Below are 26,682 nucleotides of genomic sequence, written 5' to 3' on the forward strand. Positions count from 1 at the left end.
TGGCTGGGCTTTATGGCCCTAAAATTATAACAAATGACACTTTAAAGCAATTTAATGTGAATAAAATGAACATAAGGGAGAGTCAGGAGATGGAACCTTTTCATATTCAGGCAGAAACATATTATGTACTTGTGTGTATGTGTAAAACTTGAAGGTCCAAAGCACTGCCATTTAAATAATGAAGGTTTATGCTTCATCAATTATGTACATCATGTAGTAAGCAAGAATAAATCTCTTAAAATCAATTCAATCATTCGCAAATATACCATGACTCCCTAGGACAAAATGTCTTTGGTGGTCTCTATGAAGAGCACCTTGTGTTCTGCCAACGACACAGTCCACCAAGTAAAATTAGTACCTGAGCCAATGATGCTAATTAGGCAGCCACCATTTCTACTCCACATTCAGGTTCATCATGTTAGAGTCTTATAGTCAATATTATGACAAAGCTTAGAAAGCCTTTTTAAATATACACATATACACACAGATATCCTATTGACAGATTAGTTAGAAATAATATGATTTTTTATAGTGAGAGCATTTTATGGTGTTTTTTTTCTTTTTTGCCAGTTTTGCTCATCAAAAAATAACATTCCACTGAAAACACATCTCCATATTTAGTCTCGGATCTTTTTTCCTTTTAACTTCCTCTCCCTTCCTAAAATGGCAGCTTTTCATAAAGCAAATTAAGTGAGTTGGTAAAAATAAAAATCTCTTTTTCCAAATTGCTTACAGCAAAATCACTTTATTAGATTTTCTGATAGATGACACTGTGACCATTATTATGATAATACTAATGAAGAATCCCTGGCTCCCTTCTAGCCTACCCTTTCCCTGATTTGTACTGTTTAACCAAGCTCTCAATTTTAATAAACAGGCATGCTGGATGGTGGAGAAGAGCCTTAAAAATCAAGATGTGACACTATTATTACAAATGTAGGATGTGCAAAACTTACATTAGTGCCAAATCTATAATAGAATCACTAAAGCTAGTCATGTACTGTAGCCCGTTAATTAGTAATACAATCTGATATATAACCAAGCTTTTCAACTTCATCTCGGGCACATTCCAACTTCTACAAATGAGATGAGCTTCTGATTCAATTACAGCCTCTCTTTTCCTTCATTCAAACATTTTCATCCCCCTACCTCTTTCAAAAGCATTTTCACCATCTTTTTCTGCTTGTCATTTCTCAAAGTTTTTGGAGAAATTACAAAACCTTAAATCACACTCTTTCCTGGGATAATAAAAATACTTTAAAATTGCCAGATGCTGTTGACTACAGCAAGAGTAATCACAGCAAGCTGTTGAAGAGAGACTGACAATATTTTCATTAGCAGGAAGGGATTAAATGCAACCATTCTCTTCCCATCAAATCACAGAACCACTGAATGAACGGGAGCACAGACCTTTGGATATGGAATCTGCACCGTCTTCGGGTACTGCAACGACTCATCAGAGTAGAAGGAGTATTTAATAAGTGGGACTTCTGTGTCGTTAAATTGGGCATATGCTAAAAAAGTACTGTTTGGAGACCACCACAGAGCGGAGTAGGAACCGAAGACTTCCTCTGAAAAAAGACATAAATTGTTCTGTTACAAGAAGTAGCTGATAAATTGGCTTTGGCATTCAAAATATTGTTCTCATTAGCTTTAGTAATTACAGTAGAGTTCAACTAATGAAGCATTTTGCTTTTGCTGGGCTTCCAAAATCAGAGTAATACAAATGAATGAAAACAAAATCTTTGAGGATATATCTGGGTTGTAAAAATAAGTAACCCATTGGACCATTTTAGAATATTTTAGCATGCAATATTTAATATAAGCTCTACATTTTTTCTTTATCTTGTAATCCTCTAAATTTATGCCTCAAAACATACTAAAAGTAAATTTCACACAGGAGGCTGATTTTCCTTTCTAATTTTCAAACAGTCAACATGCCAGCATACTCTCCCCAACTGGGCTGAGTTTGTACTGAGCCCGCAGGGTACTGGTGGGTGGTGTGTAGCTCCAGGCTATCAAACCAATATGGTGCCCAGAGCTTACTACTCTTGGCACAAACAAGGTGTGGGAAGGATGGATTTAGAATGGCAAGAGCTCCATGAGACCCCTACGGAGAAACATCTCCTTTGCCCAGCTTAGAAACTGAAGACTCCCGTGGCTTCACACCCTCCTTTGGTGTATATGCTGGTGGGTGAGGGAGGAAGGTCATAAGGGAAGAAAGTGAAATAAAGATCTTGCTTTGCAGTACACGTTGTTGGCTTTGTTCTTAGTCTCTGACATAGGCAGCTCCTCCTTGTAGTAATGAGGTTGACTCAGGGGACTTTCAATCTCTGGCTCTTAAAATGTCTAACCCTCTATCACCAGCTGGAAGTGGAGGGTTCAGGTAAACTGAATGGAGACTTCTACTTTAACCCACAAGTCTCATGTGATGATATGAATGCAGACATAAAAGCAAAAGCATATAAACTAGAATATATGGGTAGGAAATTCTGTATCCCAATCACTTGTCTGACAATAAGACATCTTTATAAGTTGCTTAAAAATGTTATTTTCAGGGCTGGGGTTGTGGCTCAGTGTAGAGTGTTCACCTAGCACGTGTGGAGCACTGGGTTTGATCCTCAGCACCAAACAAAAAGTAAAAAAAAAAAAAAAAAAAAAATTAAGATATTGTGTCCACCAAAATTAAAAAATAAATATTTAAAAAATGCATTTTCAATAATAACAATAATAACAATAGCAGCAGTAGCAGTCCAAATTGTAACAATAAACTGTAAGGATTATTTTGATGAGCAGTTGACATTTGGTGAGCGCTATCTATGTACCAGACATTGATAACCATTGGCACTTGTGCCAGTTACTCTTCACAATAACCCACTGTACAGATGAACACAATGAGGCAGGCTTACTGAGAGTAGGAAACCTGCCTAGGGTCATAAAGCTAATAATTAGTAGAAGCAAGAACTAACCCAGGTCAGATCTGAGTTATGCTGTATTTCTCCTTTGGAAAGGCAGCCTGTTCCCTCTTTAATGGCTTCATGCCTATGTCACTGAGTTACATTCCTATAGTCATTTATAATTTATAAAACACATCTAACTTGTTCTTCACAGAGATCCCTAAAAAAAGAGTCTGTTCATAACCTATTAAACAAAGAAGGAAACGGAGGGGCTTCAAGAGATTTAGTAAATTGCCTAAAAATGCAGACCTTTTGACTGAGTCAAGTTTCTACTAAGAACCTCTTCATGTACTGAGTTGACATCTCATTCCTCACCTTTTACCTGTTGATTCTAGTTTACAATACAGCTTCAATGGCAAAAAATCAGTACAGTTAAAGCATGATTTTGGTTTGTAAAGTTACTTGTACATATAGGTACAGGTGATGTTTCAACTATTATTTATTTGGAAGGCAGAATACATTTTTCTCTCTCTCTCTTTTTTTTTTTTTTTTTTGGTGGTGGGGGGTGGTGTGTTACCAGGATTAAACTCAGGGGCACTCGGCCACTGAGCCATATCTCCAACCTTATTTTGTATTTTATTTAGAGACAAGATCTTACTGAGTTGCTTGGTGCCTAGCTTTTGCTGAAACTGGCTGTGAATTCTTGATCCTCCCGCCTTGGCCTCCAGAGCCACTGGGATTATAGACGGGTGCCACCGTGCGGGCTCTTTTTTTATATTGATAAGATAATGGACTCTGTGGACTGAAGAGCCATTTTTAGAAAAAGGGCCACACTGGAGCTGTGAAGTTATTCTTGTATACGTAATGGCTCAGTTATAAATACATAAAACTATCTACCTCAGAAAGAATGTGTGGGGCGTGGTGAAACACATCTGTAATCCCAGCAGTTTGGAAGACTGAGGCAAGAGGATTGTGAATTCTAAACTAGCCTCAGCAATAGCGAGGTGCTGAGCAACTCAGTGAGATCCTGTCTCTAAATAAAACACAAAACAGGGCTGGGCATGTGACTCAGTAGTCAAGTGCCCCTGACTTCAATCCCCAGTACTCCCTACCAAAAAGAAAGAATGTTGCATGTTAGCTGTGTTCTTATCTTAGAGAATCCAGCTCTTCCTGAGGGAGGGTTACAGCTTGGGGAAGATGCTTTGCTCATTCAATGTTGATAAGCCCTGAGTATCACCTACACCATGCTATATTACCTACGCCATGCTATGTAACTCTTAAAGAACCCCTAATAGCTAGTATTAGTAAATTTCATTAAAAGTTTTACTCAAACACTTCCTTCTGGACAATGGAAATTTATCTTTCTTTTAATAATATTTATGGTTGTTCTTATAATGTCTTCCTTTAATCAAACTTGACTTGGACAGGATAAGCATCAAAATTAAATCATCAACTAAAACTATATTTTTTTAAGCATGAAGAGAATAAATAATAGGATGAAATAAGGATGAGTCTTTCTAATAAGTATGAGGCAACCTCATGAACAGTTTGGAACAGCTTCAAAATGCCTTTTATCTTGGCAACTGTAGATGTGGAAATGTTTTTCTAATATTTTCTAAGTTTCTCAAATGCTTTCCTAATAGTTTTTCTAAAACTTTTTCCTAAAAACAGAATGTTACTTTTAAACTCTTTTAGTTTTATTCTTTTACTCATTTTTTCCTAGGCCTTTCTAATTACTTTTTTCTTCTTTAAAATTGAAAAAATCACAATTTGTCCAAGTTCAAGTGAACACAGATTCTCTATAAAACAGACTCTTTCTTCCTTGATACTTGCCAACCACCAGACAATATTTTAGCATCCTTTTGAATGTTACGGGGGTATTACTTTTCCTTAGAAACTTCTGGGTTAGATTGGTCTCACTAGAGAAACATTTGATATTAATCTGGAACTTTTGTGCCTCATTAAAGCCAGAAAAGTTACCTACACAGAAAGGCTCTTTGTCACAGTTAACCAAAGACAAGCAGAGCATTGTGAGACCATTGGGACAGAGGCAGCCCTGGTTACTGTGAAGACATTGTTGGTTCGTGAGATACCTGGTATTGTGAATTCTAAATTAGATTCATGACATTTTAAAAAATGCAGCTTATTTTGAATCCCATCAAGTGACCTCGACTTTAAAAAAAAATGTTTAAGTATTTTTAAAATCTTCTAGATTTTCTGATTCGAGAAAGCGTTAGTCCCTACCTTCATAAACCCAGTCCATTATTCCATTAAATACTACATCTTCTTTTCCCGACCATGTGATTCTTTGACTTGGTAAATTTGGTTCAATTTTAACATAAATATCATTGTTCCAAACATATGCCTAAAAGAGATGAGAAAATTTATTGGGTATCAATAATAACATGCTATATTTTATCCTGGAGTCTTAAAAATACTTTTATCTATAGAAGTCTAAGGATTGCCATAGTTAGAGAGTCAATTTGAGCAAGAGACATTTACTCCCTCTGTCCCATTCTTAAATGAGAACTACACAGACCATAATCCCCAAATAATACTAAAAGCATTCTTAATGTGTTAAAAATAAGAAGCTTACAAATATTGTGATTTGCATGCTAAAGTATGCAGAGAAGTAGCAGACTGGACCTCTTCTACCATATGATATGAGCTGTGTGGGTTTCTGTTTGAGGTGGGAGCAGGGGAGTGCAGCTGCATTCTTGGAGAGGGAAGTTCCACTGCAGATAAGAATTTCATCTATGTATTTAAATTCTTTTGGGGCTTCTGACACTCTCCTTGCACCACAGAATATGAAGATATCTAGAGTGACTCAGAAGTTCACCAAACTAGCAGAAAGCAGGTGTGACTCAAACAATATCTAAGCACAATAGACAATTAGAACTTGAGTTCAATGAGAATTTTTCCAGAGAATAAATAATTCTCTAATAGAAATCTGGAAACTTTCATGAACTATATTTTTTATGTCAGATTAGTAAAATATTGTCTTGGGTAATAGCACTATATTTTATAGTGAATTATTGGCTTTCTAAGATGTCTGCCTTATTTCAGGGTTAGTGACTTCTGCATATGAAATATTGGGGTCAATATTTTTCTGATGACAGGAGAGGTTCACTAACCAATTTATGACCTTCTTGTGACCATGTGATACACTGTGTATTGTTTGGAATTCTCTCTTCTGTAATCAGCTGTCTGGAAAAAAGATAAAAGGAAATATTACCAAAAGAATAACTTACAGTGGGATTTCCTTTAAAAAAAAAAGTACACTAGAAAAGTCTCATAGGTTTCATGGAGAAATTTCACTGACCTTTTACTTAAGTCATAAATGTCATATGAAGCTGAGTAGGAATGCCTCCATTGCTATAAGAGAAAACAAACATTTCAGGATTGTGCACTTCTTAACAGTTTGGTCACTTACTATGGGAGCTTAAGAGGACAGGTATGGTAAGATGTTATTGTATAACTCTCAAATTTCACTATATATTATAATTCTCTATTTAGATTCCTAGAATTTTAGAATTTTTAAGTATCCTAGAGCCGTCTGGTACAAACTTCTCTGATCTTCACTTATAACCTTGCTTTGGCATCATCTCCTCCAAGAGCCTTCCCAGCAACACAGTGGGCCAAAGTGTCAAAGTGAAAAAAATAAATGAGCTATCGATTGTTGCACAACATTAGCCCTAGCGTTTGGCATAGTACATAAGAGTGTCTCTTTAGGAAAATGTAAATTGTCACTTTTTACTCAACAGACCTGCAAAATATTTATTAAGACATGATTCTACTGGTGGCAGCGTGGAAAAAAATGTTTACTTTTGTAGATTGATGGTGAAAATGCCAAGTGCTATAGATTTTTTGAAATCTACTTAGTAATATGTACTAAAATTAAAATAAAGTATCATCAAGTTATTAACAGCCATCTGCAGAGAGTGAAAACGAAAATCAAACTAAACACCAAGTAGATAGAAGAAAAGAAATAAATTTGAGAGCAATAACTAGATAGAAAGTACATAATAGAGAAAAATCGATAAAATCAGAAAGTGATTCTATAAGACTAGTAAAATGGTCAACATAGGGAAAGTGAGAAGGAAAGAAAATGCAAATGTCCAATATCAGAAACAAAAAATGGGACATCACAACAAGTTCTTCAGGCATCAAAAGACATGAGAATATTAGGAACATTTTTACCAATAAATTACAAAAACCATAAAAAATAAAAAAATTCCTTGAAAAAACAATAAAAGTGATATAAAAGTCTGAAATCCTACATTTTATAAACAAATTGAATTCATAAATAAAAAATTTTAACATAAAACACTAATTCCAAATAATTTTACCAGTGCACTCTCTGTTATTTATCCAAATAAGTGAAAACTTTTGAGTACATGAAAAACCTTTACACAAACGTATGCAACAGGTTTATTCATAATTGACAAATCTTGGAAATAACTAAGATATTCTTCAACAATAGGTGAAAGGATACACAGAGTGTAATAAACTCATACAATGGAATATTGTTCAGTGATTAAAAAGAAATGAGCACCTAGACGCCACGGCGGATGCCTGTAATCTCAGTGACTCTGGAGGTTGAGGCAGGAGGATCGCAAGTCTAAAGCCAGCCTCAACAACAGTGAGGCACTAAGGAACTCACTGAGACTCTGTCTCTGAATAAAATACAAAATAGGACTGGGGATGTGGCTCAGTGGTTGAGGGTCCCTGAGTTCAATCCCTGGAACTCCCCCTCCCCCCCCAAAAAAAAACAGCAAAAAAGAAAGAAATAAGCTATCAAGCCAAAAAAAGATTGGAAGAACCTTAAACACATATTGCTATGTGAAATGGCCAATGCAAAGTGTTGTTCACTGGATTAACCATATGACTTTCTGGAAAAAACCAAAGGACAAAACCAGGAAAAAAAAAAAATCAGTGGTTGCTTGAGATAAAGGGATAAAGAGGGACATATAGGTTGAAGGCAGGGGACTTTCTGGCACAGTGAAACTGCTCTTTATGATACTCTAATGGTGATTCACATCATACATTTACCCAAATCACAGACTGTACCCTAAAGTAAACTATTCACTTGAGTTAATAATAATGTATTCCTATTGTCTTGTCAGGTGTAACAAATGTACCGTAATTAATGCAAGATGTCTATAGTAGGGAAAACTGGAGAAGAAGGGAGGCGAAACATCTAGGAATTTTCTGCTTAATTTCAGGAAACCTAAAGCTGCTCTAAAAATATAAAGCCTATTAATTTCTTTAGAAAATAAATTAGAGCTATGACTTGGAAGGAATTCCACATGGTATCATTAAGAAATGCAACTTACCGAAAAGAATGGAAATAGAATCTCACTTTTGTAAAATAAGCAATAACTAAAAAGAATCCCCATATACTTTCACACAGTTATATGAACAAGGAGAAAAATATAAAATATGGAGAGATATACACTGGACTCTGGGGATCCAAACAAAAAATGGGGAAATGACGGAAGATAAAGAATCTGTATATGATGATATCTTTGTATTCATAAAAATTATAATCTTTATGTGTATAATAAACATAAAACATTTTAAAAGAAATTCCTTGTCCATATGTCTGTGCTCCCCACCATACTCTTACATGTAAAAATTGGGTCTTACTCATCTTTACATATCTTGAATCTAGTTGTGAGCTACATGGTAGGTGTAAAAGAAATAAATGAAATTACAATAAAGTTCAAACTGTGTCCTTGAGGATGAGATATATGAAATAAGCAACCAGCTCACGGACAACTAGCTACATGATAGCAGAGCTAAGACACAAGGTCAGGGCTCCTACCCATAACTACTAGTCATTTCTCCTCCCCTTATGTTCCCATGTTAACAAGTATTTATTCATCAAATTGCCCTTCTCGTATATCACACATTTTTTTTCCCGAATCTTGGATTATTCTGACACACCCCATACTTGTTTCCAGGCAACCTTGAGCATAATAGTTGCTAAGCCAAAAGGTGTGGTATTGGCTGGAAATATTAAGGGCTGAGATCATTTTGGAATGACAAAATCATCATGGGTATAAAAGGAAATGCAAAATATTTGGTACGTTTACCTCATCTCTTAAACAGAATTATCAGTCTATTTAGTCTGTGAAGACTGGCAGCTGTCATCTTCCAGACATTTCTCTCCCAGAGCGGCTCCTCGTGCAGTGGGGGATATGGGCAAGTGAATTACCCTCAGGGAATCACAGTGTGATGGGCGAAGAGATATAATGAAGCCAGTGAGGAGAAGCAGGAATCATAAATCAGGTCTCCGGGAGGGAGAGAGGCTGACGTAGGAAGGTGGGTCTTGGGCTGAGTTTCATAGTGGAGACTGCCATGAGAATGGGCCAAAGAACATGGTATCCAAGAGAAATTGAAATGTAAAGATAAGGAAAATCATGTTTAAGAGAAGGCTTTGGAGTCTTCTAACTTGTATTTAAGTCTCTACTGTGTAAGACCAGGCAAGATTATATTTTCTAAACTTCCATTTTCTTTCTAGGAAAAGGGGGATAACTATGGCAACAGTCTCAGATCCATGAGAATGCGTGTAATGCAAGGCTGTGGAACATTACCACCCTGTGGTAGATGACAAGACACAAGCTAACGAGAGGAGATGCTGGGAGAGCCTCTGTGTCAGGCTGGAGGATGACACCCATTCACTCAGTTATTTATGACTCATTTATTTGTGGTCACTACCTAGAAGTGATGATCGATAATTCTGGATGCACTAAGTCTATCCTGGAGAAGGCAAAAGAACACTGGAGAGTGAGCCCCAAGGAAACGTAATAGAATCAGCCTTTTCTTTCTTCTGAATATGTTTCCTGAGATTTCGTCATGAAGACATTTATGCTGCCCATAAAACTCTATTAAACAAACAGAAGGAAGACTAGCAGAGTAGAGGAAGTGAGTAAGGGGAAGGCAGGAAGGAAAGGGGTGGTACTCAGGTAAAAACGGAGAAAACTATGTTATATGCATTTGTGAATATGTCAAACGAACCCTACTATTATGTATAACTATAATGCACTAAATTCAAATGTTAGTCTTTAACATGGACAACTGTTATTCAGTGGTTCTCAATTCTGGTTGCCCATTAGAATAATCTGTAACATTAAATAAAATTTTGATGCCAGATTTACCCTAAAGACTGCAATTTATTGACCTCGGTATTGAACCCAGACACTGAGAATTTTTAAAAAGTTCTTCAAGTGACTTTAACTTATGGGTAGTTACAAGAAGCACTGGTTTACATAAACAAATCCATTAATTGAAAAATAGATATGCTGAAGTTGCCAGAGGATTCTGATTTGCTTATAGCTGATGGGCTTAGCAGAATATAATCAGAGAGTCTTCATATCCAGGAAACAGAGCTCAGCACTGTGGATGCAGGGTAAATATTATGATTGAGAATCTCCATCCTGAGATGGTAAATGGAGTATGGAATGCTTTGCTTGGCCTAAGTACAGCAGTGTTGGTGTGTGAGATAAGGACATTTGATATTATTTGTCCCAGAGAGTAAAAGTCGGGGGGTGGGAATTCCCAGCTTTGTATTTCATTTCCAATACAGAGTATCTCTACAGGTTTCCAATCTTTCCTACATGTCTTAAAACTTCCTATCCTTGACAGCTATTGTCAACTCCATGAATTACTAAAAAGCTGCAAAGTTACCATTGATTTTATTTTTTTTTAATGCTAAACATCAAGAGGATGTGTGACCAAGCATTGGCTTTTCCTGAGTGTGTGAGAATTCCACATTGAGTGAGAGACTGGAGCAGACTGAGTGATTTTGGTAGGACCTTTGAGGTCAGATTAGAGGCTCTCTTCCTTAGAATGGTTGTGTGTGGTGGGATGTGAAGGCTGGGAGGAGGTCTGAGGCATCTTAGAGTCTTTTCCGGAGGATGGGTGGTTTAACTTTTCAAAGTAAATATTTACTGAAGGTCTTAAATGTAAAGCTAAGACAAAAGATATAAGGAGTAACATCAACCAATGTACAAGTCAGACATGTATACTAACTTTAAAATTATACAATAAGTGCCTTTTATTATTATTTATTATTTATTTTATTAACTTATGTTATAAGTATCTACAATTCAATACTAATTATACTTCATAGTATTTGAATACACGAAAATATTTTTTTCTTTTGAAACATTAGTTGGATTTGTCTTTTATGAATAAGAACAATTTTTTGGTGTTGAATTAATGAGTTTTAGGTGACAAGTATATTACTTAGGTGTCCATCTTAAAATATGCATACACTGAAATTAGTTACAAAATAACGTATTCATCCACCTCTTTAAATGTCACAGAAAGCATTTTTTTTTTTACCTTCACATAGTTGTATTCGAAGAGAACAAACAACCCATCAGGAGACACTGAATAATCACTAATGGAATGTGGAAACTCTTCCTGTCAATCAAGGAAAAGAAAGAAAAGTTGAACAATATAACCACCATCATTGAGCACTTACTACATAGATGGTGCTCTTCTAGACACATGGTGTGTGCCTTGGGAGCACCCAGGAGCAGTAACCCACACAGAAGACCATAATATGAGGTGGGGAAGTGATCAGTGTTAGAAAGGTTTAAATCAAACCAAGGAAAGATGGATGTGAGGGTGGGGATCCAGAGCAGACAGAGAACTTCCTCAGTAGGAGGAGCACCATGAGCAAAACCCAAGGTGTGGGGAAGAGTATGGAGGTTTGAGGAATGTTTAAAGGATACAGGTAACCTGAATATACCATGGGGTGTGCCCACAAAGTGGAAGGAGCAAGGGCATCAAATTAGGAAGAGTTGAGACTTAAATATCAGACATGGAACTATGACCTGCTTTTGTACGTGGAAGTGATAATATCATTTTTTTTTAAAGATAATCATGACACAGTGTCTAAAATAACACATGCAGGGGGCTTGTATCAGGCTGGATTGGGGCAGTGCTAAGTGATCTGGTCTCCAGAATAGATATGCACAAGTTAGAGTACTCACTACCGTAAGATTAATTGAAGGTTTAAACCAAGACTATCAAGAGGAAACGGAAATCTGTGAAGTACTTGACATGGAATTGGTAGGGTTTGGTGAGTAGCTAATTATAGGGCATGTCAGGAGAGTCAAAGACGAATCTGATGTTTCTAGTTTAAGTGACTGGGAAGAGAATTAAGAGGTTATTTACCAAGATGGGAAACTTGGCAAGAGAAATAAGATGTTTTGGACAGTGAAGCAGAGATAACTAGTTAAACCTGGGATTCTGAATTTAAAAGGTCTGCAGGTCATCCCTGGGAAGGAGACAGCTAGCTATTGGAAATTGAAATTTGGATCCTGGGAAGAGGTTAGTGTCAAAAACTAGAGGGGAGAGCACAGAAGCTGTGGAAGTGCATGAAATTCACCCCAGATACAAAGTGAGGAAAGAGGCCAGAGAGTAAAGACAGCTGTAAGGAGCACTTACATGTAAATATATGAGCAGAGGAGAAGAAATCATCAAAGACTAAAATGTAGCGAAGGCAGGGAGCATTTGAAGGTGAGAAAGATCCACTGTGTTGTATGCTGCAGAAAGTCCAACAGAATGAGAAAGGATAGTACTCATGGAAAACAGGATAGAATTCATGAAAAAAAAATCCCCAGAATTTCATGCATGATTTAGTTATATGGTTAAACATACAAATGTACGGTTCTCCAAGAAAATGGAGTTGTTTCCATTTTCAGCATTGAATAGCAAGATATTATCTTCTTGTTTGTAGAGATATTCATGATCTGAAGAGAGAAAAGAGCCACATCAGTATTTCAGGTTGCTGTCAAACATTTGCATAAGCTAAAAACTATGCAATAAATTTTAAAATTTTGGTTCACAAAAGGACTAAATATCTCTAGGTTGGGAAAACATGAATGGTGACTACTACACTAGTTCGTTCTTCCATCATTAATGTCAAGGTTTCAATTTGCATTTAACTTTTGATACTCCATGTCAAAGAAATTCTTTGTTTCTTTCCCTTTGCACCTTAAGTAGAAGAAAAAATACTCTCCAGAGAGTTTTTAAAAGCAAGAATTATATCTTCTCAGTGCCATAAAAGTACCCCACAACCCAAACTAAACAGGATGAAAATAAGCATAAAAATTTGCACCTCCATTAAAAAAAATTCTTACCTGAAACCCACCGCAAGGAGTAAACTTTCACTCGGTAAGTATTTTTTAAGTAATCAGTTAGCAAATAAGTTTTACGACTGTCAGCTGTGGCATCATCGGCTGGTTGAAGGGAAAAAAAAGAATGCAATGTTCAATACTATGTAATAACCTAAGCTTTGGATAAAATGAACAAATGGATCTCTATAATATGAGAGGAAGAGATAGAATTCCTTTTCTATAAGTGCTCACGAAAATGTAGAGACACTCATAAAATGCAAGGCACATTTTGAAAAATTTCATACTTGATGATTGATACCAAAATGCATTTAACTAAGCTGGGTGCAGTGGCACATGCCTGTAATTCCAGTGACTTGGTTGGTTGAGGCAGGAAGATCATAAGTTGGAGGCCAGCCCCCAACAATTTAGCAAGACCCTTTCTCAAAATAAAAAATAAAGAGGGCTAGGGATGTAGCCCAGTGGTAGAGCACTCCTGGGTTCAATCCTCAGTATGGCAAAAAAAAAAAAATTAACACATACATATGAAGCATATGTATGTGTTCACAGTACTGATAAGCTTCAATGTGAACATCTAGATTAGCAATTTCCAATAGAAATAAAATGTGAGCCATACTTGAAAAATATTTAAGATAAAATGAATCATAATAGCATATATTATTTAGGTCAATATATCCAAAATATTTTTTCAACATGTAATCAATATTAAATTTTATTAATGAGTTCTTTCACAATCTTATTTCATATTAATTCTTTCAAATCTGTGAGTTTTCACTCACAGTATGTTTCAATTTGACTAGGCACATTTCAAGTTCAATACCTACATTCGGACATGGAACTAAGTATTCTAGTGGATAGCACAGACTAGATAACCCTCTGCTGAGTCCCTGAGGTCCATTTCCAAGCCCTCTTGCCCCTCAGAGACTTTTAAGAAATTCTAATCAGACCTTTCAGAAATCCTTCTTTGTCTCACTGCTTTTCCTTGAACTTGGTGGCATCTGTGTGGTTCTATATTCTGCTACTAGGGACCTAAATTCAAAATCTGAAACATGTTTGATATCTCCTTCTCTTTTCCTACCAATTCCATCTAATTGAACCTACCGATTCTTCCTGAAAACTCTATTTCCAGGTATTCCTGCCATCAGCTTCATCCATCCCAGTCCATCCTCTGCATCATCATTGAAGACATTTTTCTTATATCACTTTCACCCTGGCGCTTATTATCTTCAAAGCTCTCCATATTTCTCCATTGCCTATAGGAAGGCAGAAATGCCTTTGCCCGGCACTAGCATTGTTATGATTTGGATGTGGGGTGTCCCCAGAAAGCCCAGACGTGAGATAATGCAAGAAAGTTTGGAGGAAAAATGATCGGGTTATAGCCTTAGTCTAATCAGTGAGTTAATCCCTGATGGGATTAGCGGGAGTGGTAGTGTGTGGCTAGAAGAGGTGGGAACTGGGGCGTGGCTTTGATGTATATATCTGTATCTGGCAAGTGGAGTCCCTCTCTCTATTTTCTTATCACAATGATGTGAGCTGCATCCTTCTGCCACCCCCTGATGCCATGACATTCAGCTTCACCTGGAGCCCTGAGGAATGGAAAGGCCTTCTATGGATTAAGACCTCTGAAACTGTGAGCCCTCAAATAATCTCTTCCTTCTCTACAGTTGTTCTGGTCAGATTCTTTAGTCACAAGAGTGAAAAAACTGACTAAAACAGACAACCTCCTCAGTCCAACATGCTTCTCTCTTCTAGGTTCATGTCTACTCCCTGCAGAAACTCTTATCTTAGCTCATGATTTGCACGCTGAACCCAGGAGACCCTCTCCCCCTTTCTCACCTCTATTTCTTGTCCCAAGTCAGTTTTCTGCAATGTCTTCAACTGCTCTCTTATTTGTTACCACCAGCTACCCTCTGACTCCTACCTCTTTCATGAAGACTTCAATTCTGCCTCCTCTGACGTTTGCTTTTTTACTCTTTTGGCTCCTGTTATTTCATGACTTATATTGATAACTATTTTCCATGCCTGCTTGAGTATTCTATTCAGCTAGGCTGTATATTTTTTAAGACAGGTTTTTTTTTTTTTTTTGCATCAATTCTCAACACCTAGCACAGTTTCATGCTGTAGTGTGCAGGCACACACAAAAAGTTTTAGTTGATTAACATAGGATTTCTTCCTACAAGCACAATTGAACCAATGTGCTTCCACAATCCCAGAGGCTGACAAAGAGCTTAACATCTTTTCCCAAATCTTTGAATTTTCCCATATATAACATTCACTCCCACAATTGGCCCCATCATAGCTCTCCTGTATCTACTCCAGTAGCACCTTCTCTTATTAATTTTTCACAGCTTACGGGAAGGTAATTCTCTAACAGGAAATGTTCTTTAAAAAGGTAGTCTTGAGATTTTATCCCTGTAGACCTTATCTGGCAATAGTCTTGTACCTACCTATAAAACCTTCTGTTTCAATAGATAACGTTGCTACATTTCACTTGATCACTTTGTTGATTTTGCTTAAGCCTAGTTTGTTAAATACATTATGGAAGTTTAAAAGTAAGGTATTAATGCTAGTGAGCAGAAATACAGAGAGTGGGTGAAATCAGCACTTGGGCTTGTCAACCATCAAACAAGAAGTAAAGAAGTATTTGTGCTACAGAAAATATTATTTGAACTCACACTGGGGCTAGTAACTATGAATCTGGATTTGTTCACTGATGCCCTCAACTGTTTGTATGCACCCATATATTTTTTCATACATCTAATGATTATAAAACAAGTATCATCTCATAAGTACTATTGAAAAATGTCCTGTTATTAATACCTGTTAGTCTAAAATAGACAAAAACCACAATCCAAATTAGTATAAATTGAAGTATAGATGGTCATAGACATTCACAACTCTATTCTCATCTATTGATGTAGTTATCTACCTGAACATACAGAAAAGAGAACAATATATTTATGTGTACATGCATATATATATGAACATACGACAAAACAGACATGTCAACATAGAGCACCTCTCACTGGCTCTTGACTTTGTGAGAAGGGAATGAACTGAACAGCTATAACAGATCACACATGTACTATCTCATTTGAGTGCTATCTGCTGCAATTATATTTGCCCATGGTTTTTGAGGGCAACATACTTACATCTGGAAGAAAACTGAGGCCAAATTCCCATGATGTCGCCCAGTGCCCAGAGGACTGCACTTTGTACTCACAATGCCTTCCTCACTGAGCATTTACCTCTCCCGCCCTCCTGGGATGTCCCTGGATTTTTCTCTCACCAGCCCATGGCTTTTCTACACCATCATCTCTACCACAGTTGGCTCCCTTCTGTTCACAATGGCCCCTGTGCATCCATCTGTCAATATCCCAGATATGACGGTTGATGGCACACTCTTGTTAAGGCCAAGGCATCCCGTGAGGGTTACCCCTACCTTGGCTTGAGTCAGATTCATTCGACTGCTTTACAGTAACCCTGTAACCTGGTTTCTCTCTATTAGCTACCTAGTCCCAGAGCAGCATGGCTAACTTGGAGCAAGTAGAGCAACAAATGTTCCCTGTTTTTTTGCCTTGCCATTTGATAAGCAGGGCACATTGGAAGACAGTTTGGAAACATCTAGATAAGCGAGTTCTGTGAGATGTGAGTGCCAAGTCCAGGTTTTGACCTTTAGCAAGTTCATAGTTTGCTGCCAAGTTCCAACCTATCCTGTCAAACTCTTATAGGACATGCTCATGTTTCTTCTTCCTCATCTACTTGTTCACTGACAGGGCACTGCTGCAGCAACAGATGAAGGTCTTTGGCTGCTTGTGTGGTTTTCCTGGTGCGGCCTGGGACATGTCGTTCATTTGACTTATCAGTTCAAAGCACTGTGCTAGCCAAGTAAAGCAGTTAATCATATGTTACCCATCATCTCATGCAGAAATCTTAGATTCAAATTTTCCTTAATTAAAAATTAAAAGAAAAAGGTTAGTAACAGTATGCTTTAGTTTTTTAGGGGGTAGAGCAACTATTCGTTGAACCATAGGAAAAGAACATTTTTATCAGACATAAAAGGTAACTAACATCATTTAAAGTGTTTAACCTCATGATAAATTCTCATCAAATTGTGGTATCTTAACAAATCCTTGCTTTAGGATCAAAATTACTTCTGAATAAAAGAAGTTCCAGAATAATAAAATCCAAATATGAAAGTAATGTAGTTTCATGTTTTTATCAATTATTTACTGAGTAATTACAGTAGATTTTGAATACTCATATGTCCATTCATACAAAACTATTTTAATCGGTCTTAAACTCTGATTTACAATCTTTCTACTTTACAAAGATAAAATATTTTTGGTAAAAAAAAGACTAATAAAATACATTAATAGGAAATGTGCTTTTATGGCTCATACAAGCATAAAGTTGTTAAAAACAGACAAAAAGATACCTGGTTATAGAGTCCCTGTGCTCCATATGATAATCAGTTTCACATTCCACATTGATGGTTTATCTATGATGACTATAAGAAATAAAATGGGTGTCACTTCAGAATTTGTGCTATCAAACTAGCTTTGACATGAAGACAGAAAACTCCATACAGTAGAAGAAGAAATTGATTGAAAGAATTCTCAGATCCTGTGGTTGGATTACCCAGCAACATGTACAAACTACTACTCATCTCTGATGATTCAAAAAATACAAGGGATTAAGTAGCTGGAGGTTTTGAAATCAGAGAATCTGGATACAGGCTCACTCATTGCCTTAGGGCCGTAGGAAAAATTACTAAACCTTTGGTATGGTTTCAGTGATGGTATCTCCTCCAGAATTCATGTTGAAACTTAATCCCCATTGTGGTAGTTTTAAGAGGTGCAACCTTTTGTAGAAGGGGTTGAATCTTGAGGACACTGTCCTTGTGAATGTGTTAATCCCTTTAAAAAGAGCTGGGGAAACTAGCTTAGGTCTTTTTTCCCTTCAACCTTGTGCCATGTGAGAAAGCAGTTGCAAGAAAGTGCCATTAATGGAGGAGAATGTTACTAGGCAGGGAACCTGAATTCCCAGACTTCCAAGACTCTAGAATAGTCAAGAAATAAATCTCTGTTCTTTATAAATTATCCAGTCTCAGGTAGTCTGTTATAGCAGCACAAAAGGGCTAAGACAGAAATTGGTACCACAGAAGTGAAGTGCTGCTATAAACACATACCTGATAATGTGGAATGAGTTTGGGAACAGGGTCATGAGTAGAGGCGGGACAGTTTTGAAGTGCATGCTAGACAAAGCCTGTATCACTATGAATGGAGCATTTAGGGAGATTCTGGTGAGGACTCAAAAGAAGAGGGGAGCTGTAGAGAGAGCCTCAGTCTTCTGAGAAGTTATTGTAAGTGGTCACGATCAAAATGGTGGTAGAAGTATGCAGAGAAAAGGTCACTCTGATGAGGGTTTAGGCAGAAAAATAAAGATTATCGTTTTGGACAGTGGAGGTAAGGCGACCCTTGTACAAAGTAGGGAAGAACTTGGATGAATGGTGTCTGTGCTCTAGGGCTTTGTGGAAAGCAGAATTTAAGAGGTACAAACTGTAATATTTGGTTGAAGAATCCTCTAAGCAAATTGTTAAGGGTGTTCTGTGATTTCTTCTGACTGCCTATTATAAAATATGAGAAGAGTGAAGTGAATTATAGATAGAATTTATAATCAAAAGGGAAATAAATTTAAGGATTTGGAAAAGTGTCAGTTTGGCTAGGGAAAAAAACATGTTTGGAATACCAAGGGTGTGGCCAAGCAATTATTTGATAAAGAGAGTAGTGTGTATAGAAGGAAGACAAATGCTATTTGTCTTGGTCTTCTTTGTGCTGCTATAGCATATTGCCACAGACTAGATAATTTACAAGCAATAGAAGTTTATTTGGCTCATGGTTCTAGAAGCTGAAAGTCCAAAATCAAGAGACCACTTCTCAGAAGGATCTTCTTGTGTCATCACATGACAGAGGCATCAGATATCAAGAAAGTATACAAGACAGAAAAAGAGGAGCCAAACTCAATTTTTTTAACAAACCACTTCCTTCAATAAAACATTAACCTGCTCATGAGTATGGAGTGCTCATCACGCAAACACCTCCCTTTAGTCCCATATCCAACACTTTTGCAGTGAGATTAAATTTCCTAAGCATAAACTCTGGGAAGCATGTTCAAACCATAGCACTATTCAATAAGACAGTGAAGAATAAACCTGAATGCATTTTGAAGATTTTGGTGCCTCCCATTCCTGAACAAGAACACTGAAGCCTAGGGGATAGAACTGTATCAAAGATGGGCCTTGGGTTGCCCATGGTACCTCAGCATCCACTGTCCTGCACTGACTCAAGTCACTGTTCCCTGAATTGTGATGCTCTGCTCCTCAGTTGCCCTATTTGTGCCTTGAGCAGACCTAACAATTTCTCAGATGACCACTCTGGAAGGTACAGGCCTGAAACCTTGGTGGCATGTAGTCTACTTCTGCAGGTACAGAGAGAGCCTTGGGGTCCATGCAGAGAAGTGTCACAGGGGTGAGACCATTACAGAAAGCCCCAACTTGGGCAGTGCTTACTGGAGCCTTTGGGACACACTTTCCCAAGTGACTCCACAGCTGCAGATCTATGAATGTGCAGTGCCAGCCCGGGGACCACAGACACAAGACTTCAACATGAGAGTTGTAGCATGGGCTGTGCTTATTAGCAAAGTCATGGGGTTAGGATTCTGCGAAGCCTTGGGGACCCACCCCAGTGTGTCTGAACAGTGGAACATGGAGTCAAAGGTTATTCTCAAACCTTCCTCTGACACAGCAGGCCCACTCCTGTCTGAGGAAATTTGCATTTACTATACCCTCTTCCTGTTGCCTGTCCTGTTGGATTTTGGACTCACCTGGAATCTGTTATGCCTTTCTTCCTGCTTACAAAAACAGGCAAGACATTCTTGGAAGCAGATAACTTTCTTGATTTCACAGGCTTATAATTGGTGAAAAAATTGCCTCAGGATGAGTCTTATCTTGAGTCTCACCCATTTGTGATTCAGATGAAACTCTGGACTTTAGACTTTTGAGTAGATGCTAGAATGAGGTAAGACTCTGGGGACTGTAGAGATGGAAAGACTCTTGCCTGCACATCAGAGCATGAATGTGAGGGGACAAGTAGTGGAATGCCAATCAAAGTTCATGTTGAAACTTAATCCCTGTTTTGGTATTAAGAGGTAGGGCTCTGGAAAGTTATTAAGTCATGCGGTTGCTGCCCTCATGGATGGATTGGTGCTTTATAAAATGACTGGAGGGAATTAGTTTAGCTCCTTCTGCCTTTTGGCTCTTCTGCCATGTGAGGTCATAGCATGAAGACCCTCTCCAGACACTGAATGCTGGCACCTTGATCTTGAACTTCTCAACCTCCAGAACTGTAAAAAAAATAAACTTCTGGTGTTTACTAATTCCCAATATGCAGTATTTAGTTGTACCAGCCCAAATGGACTAGGATGAACTTTTAAAGTATCAAATCATTAATTTAAAAAATAAAAATAAAAATAATAGCATTGTTAAGCACACAGGAATCTGAAATGATTAAATGAGATAATGTTTGCGATGTGCTTAATTCAGGACCTAGAATTTAGGAAGCCCTATATCTGTGCCACAGTATGTATTATTGCTTTGCTCAAAGCATGTGTTATACCCAACCAGGATAGAAAGATGAATTAAAAAAGAATCTCTTCCCCAGAGCACCTAGAAGTGATGTGAAGAACAAGAATTTCACTGCAATAAAATAATAGCCAATTAAATTTCACTGCGTTCATAATTGCAAACATTCCTAATAAGGCAGTAGGAGGCCATTACACTGAGAAAATATCCAGTACAAGTGCAATCTAATGACTTGCTAGGTGTTAATGAATATCACATCTTCTCTCTGACATGCCTTACAACATCCATTGCATCCATTGTATAAGGCAGCAGTTTATGGAATGAAGGGAAACACTGACTTAATGAAATTAGAGGATTTATGAAGAATGATGTTTCTCTGACTTTATTTATTTATTTATTTATTTATTTATTTATTTATTTATTTATTTATTTTTATGTGGTGCTGAGGATCAAACCCAGGGACTAGCACATGCTAGGCAAGGGCTCTACCGCTGAGCCACAACCCCAGCCCTCTCTGATTATTATACATAAAGGACTTCAGAATAATATCACAATCAGCAGATTTACCTTCTCAATAAAAAAAAAAAAATTCAGGTTCATCAAGTGACATCTGATAAATGTGCTGCCCTTAACTAGAATCTGTAAATATGGGAACTGTGTACTATAAACATGTACTTGAGAACCAGAGTGTCAGATGATGAAATTTTTATTGGGAATGTGAACATTGTCTTTTCAAATGTCTATCTGAAATGCCAAACAAACGGTACAACGTGCATTTTCCAGATAAGCAACAGTCTGGAAAAAAGGGAACAACTTGACGGGGCAGTCAGGCACAGTTCTAGCCTCACCTCTTTTCTTACTCGCTTATCATTCCACTCAGCTACCCTGACCTCCTAGCTCTTCCTCTGACACAGCAGGCCCACTCCTGCCTGAGGAAGTTTGCATTTACCAGATCCTCTCCCTGGAATGGTCTTGCCCCAACAATTGCTCAAGGCTTGCTCTGTTACCTTCTCCAGATCTTACTTAACTGATGCCTTCCTTCTGTGGGCTAGTGTACAGCCCCCTCTCCTAGAGCATGCTCTACTGCTCCATCTAGCTTTATGTTTTTCCTTAGCAGTGATACCATGTAGCATATAGTTTACTTATTCCCTTCTTTACTGTCTGCCTCCCTTGATTGCAGGAGAGTTCCATGTGGGCACCGATTTGTTGCTGTTCATTTTATTTACTATTATATTACTATAATATAGAACATTGCCTGGCATATGGATGATCAATAAATAGTGGTTGAATAGAAGGATAAATACCAGGACAATACAAAAACAAGAACCAATAGCTTCAAGCACCAACATGTGAACTCCAAGTGGTTTTGGTTTAGGAGAACAGCAGGCCTGGCCAGATGGCTCTAGATAGATTGGGGATGGAAGCTCCTCCAGTCTGCCTTCCATAGGGTCAGCTCACTTTTCTAAGCCTGTGCCAGTCATTTTTTGTGCTTTTAGTCCTTGATATGCCATTTTTTTTTTGTCCACTAATGCTGAAAAGGAGACTTGGAGTTATATTTCCAAGATTATGAGTCTGCAGGCTTCGTTTTGTCAACAGGGAAAAATAGAAAAAGATCAGACACTAATAGAGAGGATAAAAGACCCCATTTTTTTCTTGCTGGTCCTGCCAGCATGTGACCAGAAGTAGCACCTGGCCAGGATCTACCTTCTTTTGTCTTTTGTAATATCCATTTAACCTGCTTCAGCATGCCTATCGGTGGAACCAGAAGCAATGGGTTATACCACACACCTGAAAGTTTTGAGCTCAGATGGCCTGTGTTCCTCTTCTTTCTCTTTGTTCCCAAGCCCTCAACATAGCTCCTTCCTGCAATTACTGCCTCTGGATTACCTCAGAAATACTGTTTTGCTTGTTTATCTGTGCAACCAATTTTTATATTAAAAACCTAAATTTTATATTAAATACCTTTGCTGAAATATCCAATGTGACCTTTGTTTTGCCACAGTATCCTAAATGATATAAGAACTAACACACCTTGCCTATAAATAAGAAGGTCTCTATCAGTTGTAAGAATACAACATCTGGTCAACCAGGAAACAAAGATGTATTTAAAGAGTCTCTTCCCCAGAGCACCTAGCAGTGATGTGAAGATCAAGAATTTCACCGCAATAAAATAATTGCCAATTAAGTTTCACTATGTAAATAATCGCAAACATTCTTAATAGGACAGTAGGAGGCCATTACATTGAGAGAACATCTGGGACACTAGATGCACTTTTTCTTAAATGGCTGGATGACAAACATCTTGGCTTTGTGGGCTGTGTGGTCTCTGGATACAGCTTCTCAAGTCTGCCCTTAAAGCTTGAAAGCCATCACAGCCAACCATAAGTAAGTGAATGGGGTTGTTTTCCCATAAAATTTTACTTATAAAACCAGGCAGCCAACCCTTGCTGTATTTTAATGACCCATGTATTTTGGGCACTCCTCAAAATTGTGAGCAATTAAAAAAAAAAAAAGTATTCTCAAGATTGATTTTAAAAGACAGATGTTGTTGAAACTTGGATGGCCTTGAAACAATATCAAAATACAGAGCAGAAAAGTGAAAATTGGCAGATTATTCGTGTCTTGATATGCAGGCTGAGATGAAACCACCTGTACCACTGGTAAAAAAAAAAAAAAAAAAAATTGTGAGCCCTGTTGACTGCTGTCACATCAATCAGGAGGCTCCATGCATGCAGGAAGTCAGCCCTGAATAAGGTGGCAGGATTGCTTCATTTCTTTTTGAAATTAAAACAAAACAAAACTTTTTTTCTGATTATAGTCACTCCCTCTTCCCTTGATAGGACTCTCTCTTCTGGAAATAAGTAACAACAAAGACTCAAACTAATTCTTAGGATATTTATGTCCCACTAAGGACCTGGCAGGGGGCCAGCATAATCCAAAATGATGAGAAACAGTTGAAAGGTGGAAACTTGAAGTGTACGATACGTGACCCACAAGCTTGAGAAACATGCAACTATTTTGGCACAGGACTGGTTTCTCATGACAAATTCTCAAAAATAGGTGTAGAGACATGAATGCAGGGTGTTACAGCAAGCTAGGAATGATCTGCTGGTGTTCAAAAGAAAATTGATGAGAGAGTGTCAGCATTTAGGGAAGTAGAAAGCTCTAATATTGAATCATTGAAGAACTTTCCAGAAATATTTATAAAAATATAATTTACTAGGTTATCCTTTGTGATAAATGTTTGCCATCCAGGATACAAGGAAAAATAATTGCTACACATCAAAATTGCCACAGAATTTAACCCTTTTCCTGTATTTGCTAGGCAAGCCTTTTGGGACTGTAGGGTAAATATTATTACTGTATCTGCCCTCTAGGACTGTTAAGAAACAAAAGGATTAAAAAAATATATAAAGAATAATATTTGTTCATTCTTATAGAGTGTAGGCAGTTCTAGGCATTGTATATTTTTCTCAATTGATTTATTATTCTTATTCTCATCACATTTTGCAGATGAGACTAAGGCACAGACTGGCACAGCCATAGTCTCATGATTAGTGTGTAGCAAACTACATTTGAACTAGGCAGTGTGAATCTGAGGCCAGTATTTACAACCTTCTAAACCTTTCTAAGTACCTAGGGGAGTAACTGTTCATGCTATGCTGAAAGTCCTTTGTGAATTGGTGGAGATGAATTAGATTTCATGCAAGTGTGAATTTAACTTTTGTAACTAATTTAAATAGAAATTGAAATTTAATTTGTTCTAGGACTCTGAAGTCAAAAAGGGTGTCAGTTCTCTTAAAAACTCTACAATTTTCACTCTGCACTGCATTAAGTATGGCAGCCCTGCGGTTTCCTGGATGGCAATTTGTATCCTTCTTGTTCTCTTTTCTATGATAGATTCAGTAACTTTCATCATCTTTCCCCTAATCTCATTAAAATATAGTCAGGTAAGCCTTAATACAAATCTCTTTTTCCTTCCTTTTTTTTTTTTTTTTATCCCCTAACTCCATGGATTCCAAACGGGACACATAAAGTATCCAACACAAAGAGTCAGTGATTGCTTTTACAGCAAAAGCCACCTCAGGGGCCAATCTTCTACCACGTTCTTCATTTCTGTGGTACCTATCCTTCCTGCCACTGTTTAACCCTTTGCTTACAACTCAGGGAGAGGCTGACTTCCTCCTGATCGTCCCCTGGCCGCCTGTGCCTCTGATCCCTGGCTTTTTGATTCCCATGGGAATTCCTTTTCATTTCATTTTTACCTTTTCAAGAGTCTTTCCACTGCTTACTTCTGCCCTGTCCAAAGCATGCAGCATAGGGTGTGCCGGTGTGCCTATCTTAAAGAAATAGTTTCCTGCTCTTGGTGCCTTCCTTAGCCATTTCTTATTTCTCTTATTATGCTACTGTCAAACTTTTCAAATAAGGAATCTCTATATGTAGTCTTCATTTCCTCACCACCCCTTCTTATGCCTCTTGATTACTTAGTCTTTATTACATGCCCTTATTACTTAGTCCATACTTATTTCCTTATTTCTTCCTCATATTTTAATTTTTTATTTTTGCAACACTCAGTGGCACTTTACTAGTGTCATGAGTTGCATCCCCAGCCCTTTTCACTTGTTTATTTTGAGATAAGGTGTTACTGAGACACCCAGGTTGGTCTTGAACTTTCTATCCTCCTGTCTCAGCCTCCCTAGTAGCTGAGATTACAGGAATGTGTCACTGCACTCAGTGATGCTTATTTTCCATGCCAATTGATCAGGCAATTTATATCATTATTTAAACACTTAATTGAAATTGTTTCTTAATCAGATGATATATAAGCCAAGAGGATGAATGTATCATATCTTTATCAAACAGCAGCTCGCACTGTACTCTATAAATAGTAGGCATGCACGATCTAGCACTGGATGATTTCACCTTTTATTTATGAACATAAGCATTTTAATCAGAATTGCTGCAATGTTGGAAAATGTTTTTCAAAATTATCTTTCTTGTGTGAACTGTTAAGACAATTTCTTGAATTCACCAAATATTTACTGAACATATTCAATGTTCTAGTCAATACAGTCATAAAGCTTACATGCAAATGGGAGAGATACATGAAGAAATAAATCAGTAGTGGCATAGGAGCCAGCAGTAAGTGCTACGGAGGTAATAAAAAGGGGTAAGGAAGAGTTTGGTGAGGTTGCCATTTTCAACAGGGTGATTGTAAGGGCCCCATGGATACATGAGCATCTGAGCCAAGACCCAAAGGAAGGGAGGAAGTGAGCAATGCAAGTCCATAGGAAGAGGATCTCAGCAGAAAGATCAGCAGGTCCAAAGCTCCTGAGGCAGGCTGTTACAAAGGGGGACAGAGGAAAGGAGCTCAGATAGGTGGTGGGCTCCAACTTCACAATTTGTCATTATGGGGGCTCTGGTTTGACTTTAAGAGAGATGGAAGCCATTGAATGGCTCTCGGCTGAGAAAGACCTATGTATAGATATGATCACTATATTCATTTTCTATTGCTGTACAACAAATTATCACAAACTTCGTGGCTTAATAGAGCACCCATATATTTGCTCAGAATTCTATAGGTCAAAAGTCTAGCTCAGCATGGCTAGATTTTCTTTTCAGGGAATATCAAAGTTTTGTGGCTAAAATCAAGGTTTTGGCTAAATTGAGTTTTTATCTGAAGACTCTGGGGAAGAGTGTGCATCCAAGTTAAGATTGTTAGTAGAATTCAGTGCCTTGTGAATCTGAAGATCCCATCCACTCATTAACTATGAGCTAGGGCTTCTCTAATCTTCTGGAGACTCACCTACATTCCTTGCCATATGGCCCCATTCATCTTCCATGTCAGCAATAGCATGTCAAATCCTCCCAATCCTGAAGTCTCTGACTGCGTGTTCTATAACCAGCTACACACTCTGTTTTTAGTGGGCTTATATGATTCTGTCAGGACCAAGCAGATAATCTTCTTTTAAAGTTGATTGCATCATAT

At 37.7% G+C, this 26,682-nt stretch overlaps 1 protein-coding gene across 1 annotated transcript in view; it reads right to left on the reverse strand.

The window, feature by feature from the left end:
* Nucleotides 1-26,682, reverse strand: part of Dpp4 (dipeptidyl peptidase 4) — an 82,449-nt gene that overhangs the window by 40,121 nt on the left and 15,646 nt on the right. The window contains exons 3-9 of the mRNA XM_005315742.4: nucleotides 13,058-13,156; nucleotides 12,576-12,667; nucleotides 11,250-11,330; nucleotides 6,220-6,272; nucleotides 6,032-6,104; nucleotides 5,142-5,262; nucleotides 1,411-1,571 (exon numbers count right to left, since the gene is read on the reverse strand). Of these exons, the coding sequence (XP_005315799.2) occupies nucleotides 1,411-1,571; nucleotides 5,142-5,262; nucleotides 6,032-6,104; nucleotides 6,220-6,272; nucleotides 11,250-11,330; nucleotides 12,576-12,667; nucleotides 13,058-13,156 (680 nt within the window). The remainder of the gene's footprint in view (nucleotides 1-1,410; nucleotides 1,572-5,141; nucleotides 5,263-6,031; nucleotides 6,105-6,219; nucleotides 6,273-11,249; nucleotides 11,331-12,575; nucleotides 12,668-13,057; nucleotides 13,157-26,682) is intronic.

The sequence above is a fragment of the Ictidomys tridecemlineatus genome, chromosome 7 (assembly GCF_052094955.1).
Source record: "Ictidomys tridecemlineatus isolate mIctTri1 chromosome 7, mIctTri1.hap1, whole genome shotgun sequence".
NCBI classification, from domain to species: domain Eukaryota; kingdom Metazoa; phylum Chordata; class Mammalia; order Rodentia; family Sciuridae; genus Ictidomys; species Ictidomys tridecemlineatus.